This window comes from Rhinoderma darwinii, unplaced genomic scaffold (assembly GCF_050947455.1).
Source record: "Rhinoderma darwinii isolate aRhiDar2 unplaced genomic scaffold, aRhiDar2.hap1 Scaffold_47, whole genome shotgun sequence".
NCBI lineage: Eukaryota > Metazoa > Chordata > Amphibia > Anura > Rhinodermatidae > Rhinoderma > Rhinoderma darwinii.
In genome coordinates, this window is record NW_027464015.1 from 237,443 (window position 1) to 248,730 (window position 11,288).

Below are 11,288 nucleotides of genomic sequence, written 5' to 3' on the forward strand. Positions count from 1 at the left end.
TCCAAGCGATTCTGAGATTGTTTTCTCATGAGACATTGGGCTTTATGTTAGTGGTGAAATTTGGACAATATATTCAGTGTTTATTGGTGAAAAATTGCAAAATTTAGAGAAAATTTAAAAAAAATAGCATTTTTCAGAATTTAAGTGCATCTGCTTGTAAAACAGATGGTTATACCACTTAAAATAGTTACTAGTTCACATTTCCCATATGTCTACTTTAGATTGGCATCGTTTTTTGAACATTCTTTTATTTTTCTTGGACGTTAGAAGGCTTAGAACATAAATTTCTCATATTTTTAAGAAAATTTCAAAAGGCTTTTTTTTTTTAAGGTACCTGTTCGGTTTTCGAAGTGGCTTTGAGGGGCCTGTGTATTAGAAACCCCCATAAAACACCCCATTTTGAAAACTAGACCCCTCAAAGTATTCAAAACAGCATTTAGAAAGTTTATTTAACCCTTTAGGCATTTGACAGAAATTAAAGCAAAGTGGAGGTGAAATTTGCACATTTCATTTTTCTTGCTGAATTTCAGTTGTATTCAATTTTTTTCTGTAACACAGAAGGTTTTACCAGAGAAACACTACTAAATTTGTATTGTCCAGATTCTGCAGTTTTTAGAAATGTCCCACATGTGGCTCTAGTGTGCTCGTGGACTAAAACACAAGCCCCAGAAGCAAAGAAGGACCTAGTGCATTTTGAGGCCTCTTTTTTATTAGAATATATTTTAGGCAGCATGCCAGGTTTGAAGAGGTGTTGAGGTACCAAAACAGTAGGAATCCCCCAAAAGTGACCCCATTTCGGAAACTACACCCATCAAGAAATTAATTTATGGTTGTTGTTACCATTTTGACCCCACAGTTTTTACACGGCACGTATTTGAATTGGGCTGTGAAATTTAAAAAATGAAATTTTTTCCAATAAAATTTAATTTTTCATCAAAATTTCTTATTTTCACAGGGAACAAAATACCCCATTTTGTTGCCCAATTTCTACTGAGAGCAGCAATACCCCATTTGTGGCGATAAACTGCCGTTTGGGCCCATGGGAGGCCTCAGAAGGGAAGAAGCGCTGTGTGTTCTTCGGAGTTCAGATTTTGCTGAATTGGTTTTCGGGTGCCATGTCGCATTTGCAGAGCCCCAGAGGTATCAAATCAATGGAAACCCACCAGAAGTGACCCCATTTTGGAAACTACACCACTCAAGGAATTAATTTATGGGTAATGTGAATATTTAGACCCCATAGTTTCTTCACCGAACTTATTTGAATTGGGCTGGGAATTAAAAAAAATAATATTTTTTTCCAATTATATGTAGTTTTAGCTCAAAATTTCTTATTTTCACAAGAAATAAAATACTCCATTTTGTTGCCCAATTTGTCCTGAGTGCAGCAATACCCCATTTGTGGTGATAAACTGCCGTTTGGGTCCATAGGAGGGCTCAGAAGGAAAAGAGCGCTATTTGTTCTTTGGAGTCCAGATTTTGCTGGATTGGATTTCAGGTGCCATGTGGCATTTGCAGAGCCCCAGAGGTATCAAAGCAATGGAAAACCACCAGAAGTGACACCATTTTGGAAACTACACCCCTCAAGGAATTCATTTATGGGTAATGTGACCATTTAGACCCCATAGTTTCTTCACAGAACTTATTTGAATTGGGCTGGGAATTAAAACAAAATTACTTTTTTCCCAATAATATGTAGTTTTAGCTAAAAATTTCTTCTTTTCACAAGCAAAAAAAAAGGGTCCATTTTGTTGCCAAATTTGTTCTGAGTGTGGCAATATCCCATTTGTGGTGATAAACTGCTGTTTGGGCCCATGGTAGGGCTCAGAAGGAAAGGACCACCATTTGGCCTACTGGGGATTTTCTGGTGCGAAGTCATGTATGCAGAAGCCCCTGAGGTACCAGTACATTTGAAACCCCCGAGAAGTGACCCTGTTTTAAAAACGACACCCTTAAGGCATTCTTCTAGAGGTGTAGTGAGCATTTTGACCGGAGAAATACACCCCATAAACTTTAATGTGGGTTCTTACGGGTATGGCAATACCCTACATGTGGCTGTTATCTGCTGCCTGGACACACAGCAGGGCTCAGAAGGGAAAGATGAGGGGGTAAGCTGTGCGGAGTGCATCAGGGTAAGTAAAACTGGGGTAGATTAAAAATCAAGGGCTGTATGATACATTTTAAAACACTCTTTCATACAGAGCCTTAGTTTTTCGGGACACGTCACATTGATATATTGTGTCCTCCCTTACCCCCTTCTTATAGAAGACTTTGCACCTCTTTTGACTTTTTCCCTTCTTGCCAGTTTGGGGAACTTCTCCTGGAAAGTGTTGCACTGGTACGATGCGTGTGGCCTCGCTTGCAGAAGTACTGGGTGCTCCCCCTTCCTGGTCCCTAAAATGTGTTTCTTGATAACCACCTCTTGAAATTCCAGGAAAGTTCCCTTCTGGCCTATACATCGACGTAGCACGTACGCATTGTATAATGCCATCTGTATGATGTGCACGGCCAGCTTCTCATACCACAGCGCATGGCGCTGTAGGGCTTCAGGGCTTGATCTGACAAGTCCACTCCTCCCATGTACCTATTGTAGTCCAGGATGCAGTCTGGTTTGGGGGTCTCTGTACTGGTACCTCGTACAGGTACATGGGTACTGGTGTGGGCATGTATTGTTGTCAATACAAGGATATCTCTCTTGTCTTGTACTTGACACACAATATGTTGCTGCTGGATTGTGCCTTGCTCTCACCCCTTCTGGGTGTTTGCCAAGCAGAGTCTTAGGGAGGCCTCTCAGATTTCTTCTAGCGGTGCCGCATGCCACAGGACTTCTGGAAGCGAGGCACTTGAAGAGTGGGATGCTGGTATAAAAATTATCCAGGTAGAGTTGGTAACCCTGGTCCAGCAGTGGGTGGACCAAATCCCAAAAATGTTTGCATTAAAAAAAGGGGGGGGGGCATTCTGGGGGCTGAATACTGGTGTCCTTCCCTTCATATATCCTAAATTTGTACGTATACCCTGATGCACTCTCGCACAGCTTATACATCTTCACGCCATACCTTGCCCTCTTACCCGGCAGGTACTGGCGGAATTGAAGCTTCCCTTTAAAATGTACCAAGGACACATCAATAGAAATACAATTCTCGGGGGTGTATGCTTGGGAAAACCGGTCACTGAAACGGTCTAATAGGGGTTTCTGTTTATACAAACGGTCAAAACTGGGGTCATCTCGGGGTGGGCACGGCTCATTATCGGTATAATGTAAGAAGCGAAGTATTGACTCATTTAATATTTTTTTTTAGGTTACAGTTCAGTTTTAAAGTTGCTTTGAGGGGCCTATATATTATATACCCCTATTAAACACCCCATTTTAGAAACTAGACCCCTCAAAGTATTCACAACAGCATTTAGAAAGTTTATGAACCCTTTAGGTGTTTCACAGGAATTTAGAGCAAAGTAGAAGTGAAATTTGCATTTTTATTTTATTTTGTCAGAAAATCCTTTTTATACCATTTTTTTTTTATAACACAAAAGGTTTTACCAGAGAAACGCAACTTAATATTTATTGCCCAGATTCTGCAGTTTTGAGAAATACCCCACATGTGGCCCTAGTGCGGTAATGGACTGAAGCACCGGCCTCCGAAGCAAAGGAGCACCTAGAGGATTATGTGGCCTCCTTTTTATTAGGCACCATGTCCGGTTTGAAGAGGTCTTGTGGTGCCAAAACAGTAGAAAACCGCCAAAAGTGACCCCATTTTGGATACTAGACCCCTTGAGGAATCCATTGTAGTTTTCTTGGGGTGCATGCGGCTTTTTGATCAGTTTTTATTCTATTTTTAGGTGGCGTGGTGACTAAAAAACAGCAATTGTACGATTGTTTTTTTTTCGTTTTTTTTTCGTTTTTTGTTCTGCGGGGCGATACGATTACGGCGATACCAGATGTTTATAGTTTTTTTTTATGTCTTATGGCGTTTGCACAATAAAATACGTTTTGTAAACAATCATTCACTTTTTGTGTTACCTTATTCTAAGAGCCATAACGTTTTTATTTTTCAATCAATAAAGCCGTGCGAGGACTTATTTTTTGCGTAACGAACTGTAGTTTCGATCAGTACCATTTTTAGGTACATGCGACTTTTTGATCTCTTTTTATTCCAGTTTTTGGGAGGTGAAGTGACCAAACAATTGTGATTCTGGTACGGTTTATTATTATTTTCTTTTACGGCGTTCACCGCGCGGGATAAATAACGAAATAATTTTGTAGTTCAGGCCGTTATGGACGCGGTGATACCAATTATGTATAGTTTATTTGTTTGTTTATATATTTTTATTAATAATAAAGGACTGATAAGGGAAAAAGGGGGATTTTTACTTTTATTACTTTTAAAACTTTTATTTAGTAAATGCGTAGTGCAGTGTATTAGAGCAGTCAGCTACTCACTGACAGGACCCACTAGGCTTCCGTCGATGGCATAGCCGGACGCCATTGTTAGGAGTCCGGTAGCCATAGTCACCATCGCCGGCCGCTATCGTGTAGCAGGCCTGCGATGGTAGCTTAACCCCTAAAAAGCCACGTTCAGTATTGAACGCGGCTTTTAAGGGGTTAATCAGCGGTGACACAGCGATCGGTCCCCGCTGTAGGAGCTGCGGCAACTGCTGTACGAGACAGCAGCTGTCACAGCTCCTGCATGTGTCGGGAAGACGGCCGAAATGGCCGTTACTCCCGCGACTTAATATTCCATCGCTGAGCGCGAACAGGATGGGATGGTCAGCACAACGGAATATTACGTCGCTGAGCGTTAAGGGGTTAAACAACTATCAAATATATCACTGTTTTACATCTCCTGTCACTTTTTTTCCAACATATGATCTAATCCAGTACATATGGCGGCACGTTCCATACTCTCTCTATTGTGTACATATGATACAATGTCCTGTCACCTACCACTGGATTAAACGCGATGTCACACAAATAGCGCTGTGAAGAGTCGGTTAAGTGAATTGTATACTCTGTGGTAAGTTGCAGCCGGGCACTGAACACACTAATAAATACCAGTCACACTTATGGATTGATGTTAAAGATTTATTTATGGTTTTTGTTGATCAAATTATAAGATGGTAAAGATGATGTTATACAAGATCCAGCAAAAACAATGGAAGATGTCCCAGTATATACTGTAATGTCAGTAAGGGGTGGTAAATCTGTATTCCAGAGACACAGGAAGAGATGACATGTTCTCCTGTTCTGGGCCTGGTCTTCTGGGTGACATTGATGCCCCGATAACCACACTGATGACTCTTCCGTGACAGATGTAGACAATTTTAAGTCTCGCCATTGGGATACTTGTAAGATGGCGGGTTCTGCCCTTGGTTGTTATTGGCATTGATGTTGATGTTCTGTTGAAATCTGCTGACTTGCTCTGGGGGGAGAAGCCCACAACCCTATTAAATATTCATTATTCAGGCTGCTTAACAAATATAGAGAGGACATATCTAGAGGAACTTACCATTCTTTCTATCAGCAACGATGGCGGCTCCTCCGGTGACAGGGAGCGCTGTTCTCGCCAGATATAACGCGGAATTGATGTTTATGCTGCAAGAGAAATATTTGCTATTAATGCTCTACTAATGTGTGTTTCTTAGCAGGCACAAAATAGAGAAGATGTTTTATTGCGGATTTTCCTATTAGATCCTGGGGGTTACACTACAAACCTTGAAGATGGTTGATCCAAGGGGTGGGTTTGATCTAAAGCTGCGCTGTTCAGGATGTTACAGGAACTTTCTGATGTTCACAAAGGTGGAATCATTGTTTTATGCACCTGAGATGGTAAATGTTCCTTAGGAGTCCTGCAAGATGCCAAGTAATGTCTAACATCCATAAGAATGTTCCTTGTATCTATCATGCTTGCTTAGAAGCTAATGCACCATAAAATACAGTTTATCCATCCATCCTAGTGGCAGGATTCTTTAAGACACTTCAAATGGGGACATTTTTTAACTTTTCTATGCCAGTTTTTTTTACGTAGAAAAGTTATAAACGGAACAAAAGTCACAATTTGCGGTAAAAATTGTGATCTGTGTAGTTTCTGCGCTTATGGCACTTTTCTAAAAAGTGGACAGAGAGCAGCTGGAGGAGCAGAGCCATCAGCGGCCGACACATTTATCATAATAACATGGATTATTAGTTATTAAGGTGTGGGGGCGTTTTCATAAATTAGGCACATTTTACTCCAAGTTTTTTTTATATTAAGACCGGTGTAAGAAACGTCAGTCTTAATAAATTCCCACCAATCTATTATACTATATACATGCTTACAGTTTTCCTCTAAAACCCACAACCTTCATTTAGAAATTAAAAAAATATCTGAAAACAAGAAAATGTAACTAGAAGATAGAATGACTTATTTACAATTTCTTTATGTTGGTTGATAAATTAAATGACAGATTCAGAGGAAGACTTAAGAGATGGAAGAACATTCTCACAGCAAACATACTAGACAAGTACAATGCTCTCACCTTATGTGCTGTCAGGACATGAACAGACGCAGCTACTTTTTTTGTCCTGACCTCCTAATGCCCTTCAAATAGATCTTGCGGTCAAAGCTTCCACCAGCCAATGGGATGCTGGAATGAGAAATATACTGTAAGACATATGATAATGTTAGCGGGTAACCACACAATAATTGTTTAGTTTCACATCCTATATTACTCCAGTACTGTCACCCAGGTATACAGCCACCTGCCCCAAAGTGTGAGCTCTGCTATAAGGCCCATGTAGTAATGGCGGCTACTGAAAGGATCTTACCAACAACATGGACATGACTTACTCATCTGAACCAGGTCTGAGCTTTACTTCAAAGATGCCAAAAACGGGTCGGTGGTCTGAGGTCTTCAAAACAGGGCATGAGTCGTATCTCAGGACTCGCACATCTCCCTCGTATTGGCTCTTAAACAACACCCTGTCCTGTAGAGGTCATGAAAATAACAAATATCATCAGTGCAATCATATTATCATTTATTTATAAACCTCATAGCATCATAGACTGAACATTTCGGCCTATTTTATTATATAATATAAATTTTGAGACTTTGTGCATTTAAGGTTTGAAAATCTATCCATGACATCTATTGTTTCTTTAGCTCTGTAGACCTGGAAATAAGATATCTTACCGTATATGATGGAATTCTCTGCTTTTCTGATGTATCGTAGGTGTCTGTGCCAATGTCGAACTTGTATGTAGGAAGGAATTCAATGGTGTGCTCCTTAAACCCTACAAATATGGACCCTTAAGTTAAAAGAAAAAAAAACATGTCAGTATTAAAAACATGTGCAAGAGATGTAGGACTATATAAGAATGTGGTGAACATATCCACCATCATGACAGTGATTTGTATTGATCTGTTGAGGTGTATGTGGTAATGGCTGAGGAGTGATAGAGATCTGTCTACTAGTAACTGTACCGTTGTTCTTGGCTTCATTCAGATGGTCGTGTTTGAGGAGACTGGACATATCTCTTCCTTTAATATTTTTCAGAAGAGATTCCACGTTTTTTCTGTCCTCTTTTAGTTGAAAATTGAGGTCCCCAAACCAAAAAACTCGATCAAAGCGGCTGGTGACGTCCACTGTAGAATGAGATAAACACAGGACACAATTAGACCACGTGACTGCATTAGACTCAATGGAGATAAATAGATAAAGGAATCGATAGGTTCAACCACATAAGTAATACTCACAGGCATTGGAGTTTATTCTTTCCGGAATAATTTGAGGCAGACGGAGACCCTCGGTGATAGTTTTATAGTCCTGGATCCTCTTGTAGACTGCCCCAACTGCAAACCAAAAATATACATATCAGTAAATATGACCTCCTGGAGTTTAGGACAACCACCATATTTAAGTTTTCTCTGACAATAGGTTTCTTTATCATATATTATCTAGGTATCACATCTACTTCTTGGGCTGTGTAGTCTGAATGTTCCCTCAACAATGAATTTTCTGCAAATAGTATTTATTTTAATAGGATTTCTATTGACATTTTAGAAGATGAGACTGGTGGAGTTCCATGATGTGGGTCCGCACTCTGTACACCAGACACACTGATATTTCTGTAGTAGTAGAAAACAAAGGGAGAAGTCCTCCAGCTCACCTGACATAAGAAATGAGTGTCGCTGTCAGCGCCCGGACCTTTTCGTGTCGGCACACGATGCAGGAGCAGAAGTAATAAGGAGGTTAAGTCCAGCGCATGAGTAGAAGTAAAATAGAAATGTTTTTCCAAGTTTAATTAAATTTCCATTAAAAAGTCCATTAGGGTATGGTCCTGGTGTGTGGATAAGAGGAAAAGATGATCCTGTAAGCCTACGCGTTTCGGACGATAGCGACGTCCTTAGACTTCGCTGTAGTGGAAATTTAATTAAACTTGGAAAAACATTTCTATTTTACTTCTACTCATGCGCTGGACTTAACCTCCTTGTTACTTCTGACACTGATATTTCTGTTACTGTAAATCTAAGACACAATCATTTTCTTGACAGAGGATAAAGTATTTCTATTAGGGTATGTGCACACAATAACGTCAGTTACGGCTGAAATTACGGAGCTGTTTTCAGGAGAAAACAGCTCCTGCATTTCAGACGTAATTGCTCGTACTCGCATTTTGCGAGGCGTCAATTACGGACGTAATTTGGAGCTGTTCTTCATTGGATTCAATGAAAAACGGCTCCAATTACGTCCCAAGAAGTGTCCAGCACTTCTTTGACGAGGCTGTTATTTGCGTCTTTTGACAGCGACGCGTAAAATTACAGGTCGTCGGCACAGTACATCGGCAAACCCATTGAAATGAATGGGCAGATGTTTGCCGACGTATTCAAGGCTTTTTTTTCCAGACGTATTTCGAGGCGTAAAACGCCTCCAATACGTCTGAAAATAGGTCGTGTGAACCCAGCCTAATAGTCTGTAAAGGACATTAGGCCGTTAATCCTTCCACTATTACTTGTCTCTCACTATATAGAATAAGTTTGATGGATTAGAAGAAGTTTGACCAAATAAGGAAGAACTTTTCATTTTGCACCAAAACATTAATAGTACAGATCTCTTCATATCATCTCATATATTATAGTTTTTTTATGAACCAGCAGCACTTTTATACACAGTAAAACTGTACATAGTCACATATTAATAACAGACATACTTACATCTCATATGGGAATTAATAAACAGGAATGATGTCCCAAAGACAGTGAAGGCAACACTCAAAGCTCCTTTGGTTTTTACATGGTGGAATAGCCTGGTTGTTATATGGGTGTGCTCTACCTCTGTATAAGAAACACAAGGAGAAGGGTCAGTGGTAATAGTACAACATGCAACAATGATACAGATATTTTCCTATTAAACGCTGGAAATATTACTACAACATCATTTCACACTTTGTAACTGTGGAGTAAACTCTCAGATCTCCAATACTCCACAGTGAAGAATCTGAGAGTTGGGTTTTCAGACATCTAGTTCTAATGACTAAATAAGAAGTTCCAACTAATGACTTCAATTAGGACTTATTATGTAGATGTAAGAAAGTCAATCTTACCTGAGCAGAACCAGATCAGCTCCCGTCGAATAAAGATGGTGAGATACAAGACTCCGAGCCCGGATGAGTGGTATAGCACGTAGTGCGGACCAAGGGTCTCTTGTAATTTTATCTCCCATTCCCGTCTACAAGAAGACACAATTTCAAGTTAACATATTAATAAATGACACCAGATTAAAATACTCAACTCATCTATTAAACAATCAATATTATAACCTCTGGGGTTAAATAGGAAAATTAAGGAGCGATCCTATACTAAGTAGAAGGTCGAGAGAGAATTTCAATCAGCCGACCTGTAGTCCATCTGCAGACATAGACTGTTGTAAGACAACCTGAGAAGACTTACCTGTTTGGACATCCTTCCTGAACGCCAATTACATAAATGTCCTTGGTGTCATCTGATGGCAACAGCAGATCCTCTAGATTTTGTGGGAACTCCTGCTCAAAATATGAAGATATTAATAATGTATACACAGAGCACCAACCAAACTGACATCTTCTATATCGCCTACAAAAAATTCTATCTGATCGAATTGGATTTTAGTCTTTATAGACTATGGCCAGGGCTGCAGTCTTAGGATCGGAGGTATTGCCATTCCAAAGACATAGGTTATTAGTTTGACAGTTTGCAGTGTGTGCAGCAACAGTGATTGGCCCAAATGTTTAGAAAATGTGGGCCTAGGGTAGGATATAATATGTCTATGTGATATCCAACTGCAAACTAAAGACACATGGTTACTGACCCAATTTATCCAACTGTAGATCAGACACCCTGATGGGTCACAATAGATATTGTACATTACTTCTCACCTTCCCCTCCATATTCCAGGTGGCAACGTATAATCTCAGCCGTCTATTTGGGAAACAGCGATCCAGTTCTTTAGCGCCAATCACAGCGCTGCTGCCCAAGCTCCTGATTGCGCTCTTCTTGGTGTTCTTTGAGCCAATGTCACAAGGTTTGCTGTGACTTGGATCGCTGCATTTTTCAGCTGGTATGTCTTTGATGATAGAAAACGTCTGGAGCGAGATGTTAGGCTCCTCCATAGTTGGTATCTCTTTCATCAGATTTCCTTTATCAGGAATCTGAGAGACATGATATTTTTTTGTTTTTCTCCAAAAGGGCATGGTTGTTTAATGCCCCGGGTGCAAAACTGCACCAATGTCCGTGGTAGAAAACCAGGAGGCAGTAAAGATTGAATTTAACTAATCGCCTCTAGTTCTCTGAAAATAGGACAAATCGCTGACCGTAAAAGCAACACAGTAAGTAACACAGTGTCAATCCAACAGCAAGATCTAGAATGACCAGAGAAAGAAATAGTTAGCGAAAAAACTCTGAGGGAACCAGCTGGAGAAATTAGTTATAAAAGCGGCATTCCAAGTACAGGATCTGGTCAATCAGAAGTGTTTGAAGATCACATTGCTTGGGGTCTTGGGGCTTGGACCAGCTGTGAATGACATTGCTTGGGGTCTGGATGTTGGAACAATGTATTGGTTGTTGAATTGACACAGTATGACATTTCCGGGGTTTATGTAATTATTATATGAGATACTAACCATAATTTAGAACCTCTGTAATTTGTTAATGAAAAATGACAATTGCTATTGAGGATACAGTATTAGTATTAAATCACTTCCCTAATATTTTTATACTAGTAATTATTAATAATAATAGTGTATTTTACATAAGTAGAGAACCTAAAATGCATAATTAGT

General features: G+C 39.9%; 1 protein-coding gene across 2 annotated transcripts; it reads right to left on the reverse strand.

Annotated features, from left to right (window-relative positions):
• Positions 1 to 5,080: 5,080 nt before the first annotated feature.
• LOC142719146 (phosphatidylinositol polyphosphate 5-phosphatase type IV-like) lies at positions 5,081 to 11,025 on the reverse strand. Of its 2 annotated transcripts, none has more exons than XM_075848760.1 (12): positions 10,386 to 11,025; positions 9,922 to 10,013; positions 9,576 to 9,700; positions 9,187 to 9,306; positions 7,729 to 7,824; positions 7,456 to 7,617; positions 7,165 to 7,280; positions 6,822 to 6,958; positions 6,511 to 6,618; positions 5,707 to 5,841; positions 5,502 to 5,587; positions 5,081 to 5,414 (listed from the first exon to the last, which is right to left on the reverse strand). In XM_075848760.1, the coding sequence occupies exons 1-9, from the start codon at positions 10,698 to 10,700 to the stop codon at positions 6,543 to 6,545; spliced, it is 1,239 nt and encodes a 412-aa protein (XP_075704875.1). In that variant the 5' UTR covers positions 10,701 to 11,025; the 3' UTR covers positions 5,081 to 5,414; positions 5,502 to 5,587; positions 5,707 to 5,841; positions 6,511 to 6,542. The 2 variants fall into 2 exon arrangements, with proteins under 2 accessions (XP_075704875.1, XP_075704876.1); XM_075848761.1 differs by having other exon boundaries at positions 6,511 to 6,635.
• Between the last annotated feature and the right edge of the window lie 263 nt (positions 11,026 to 11,288).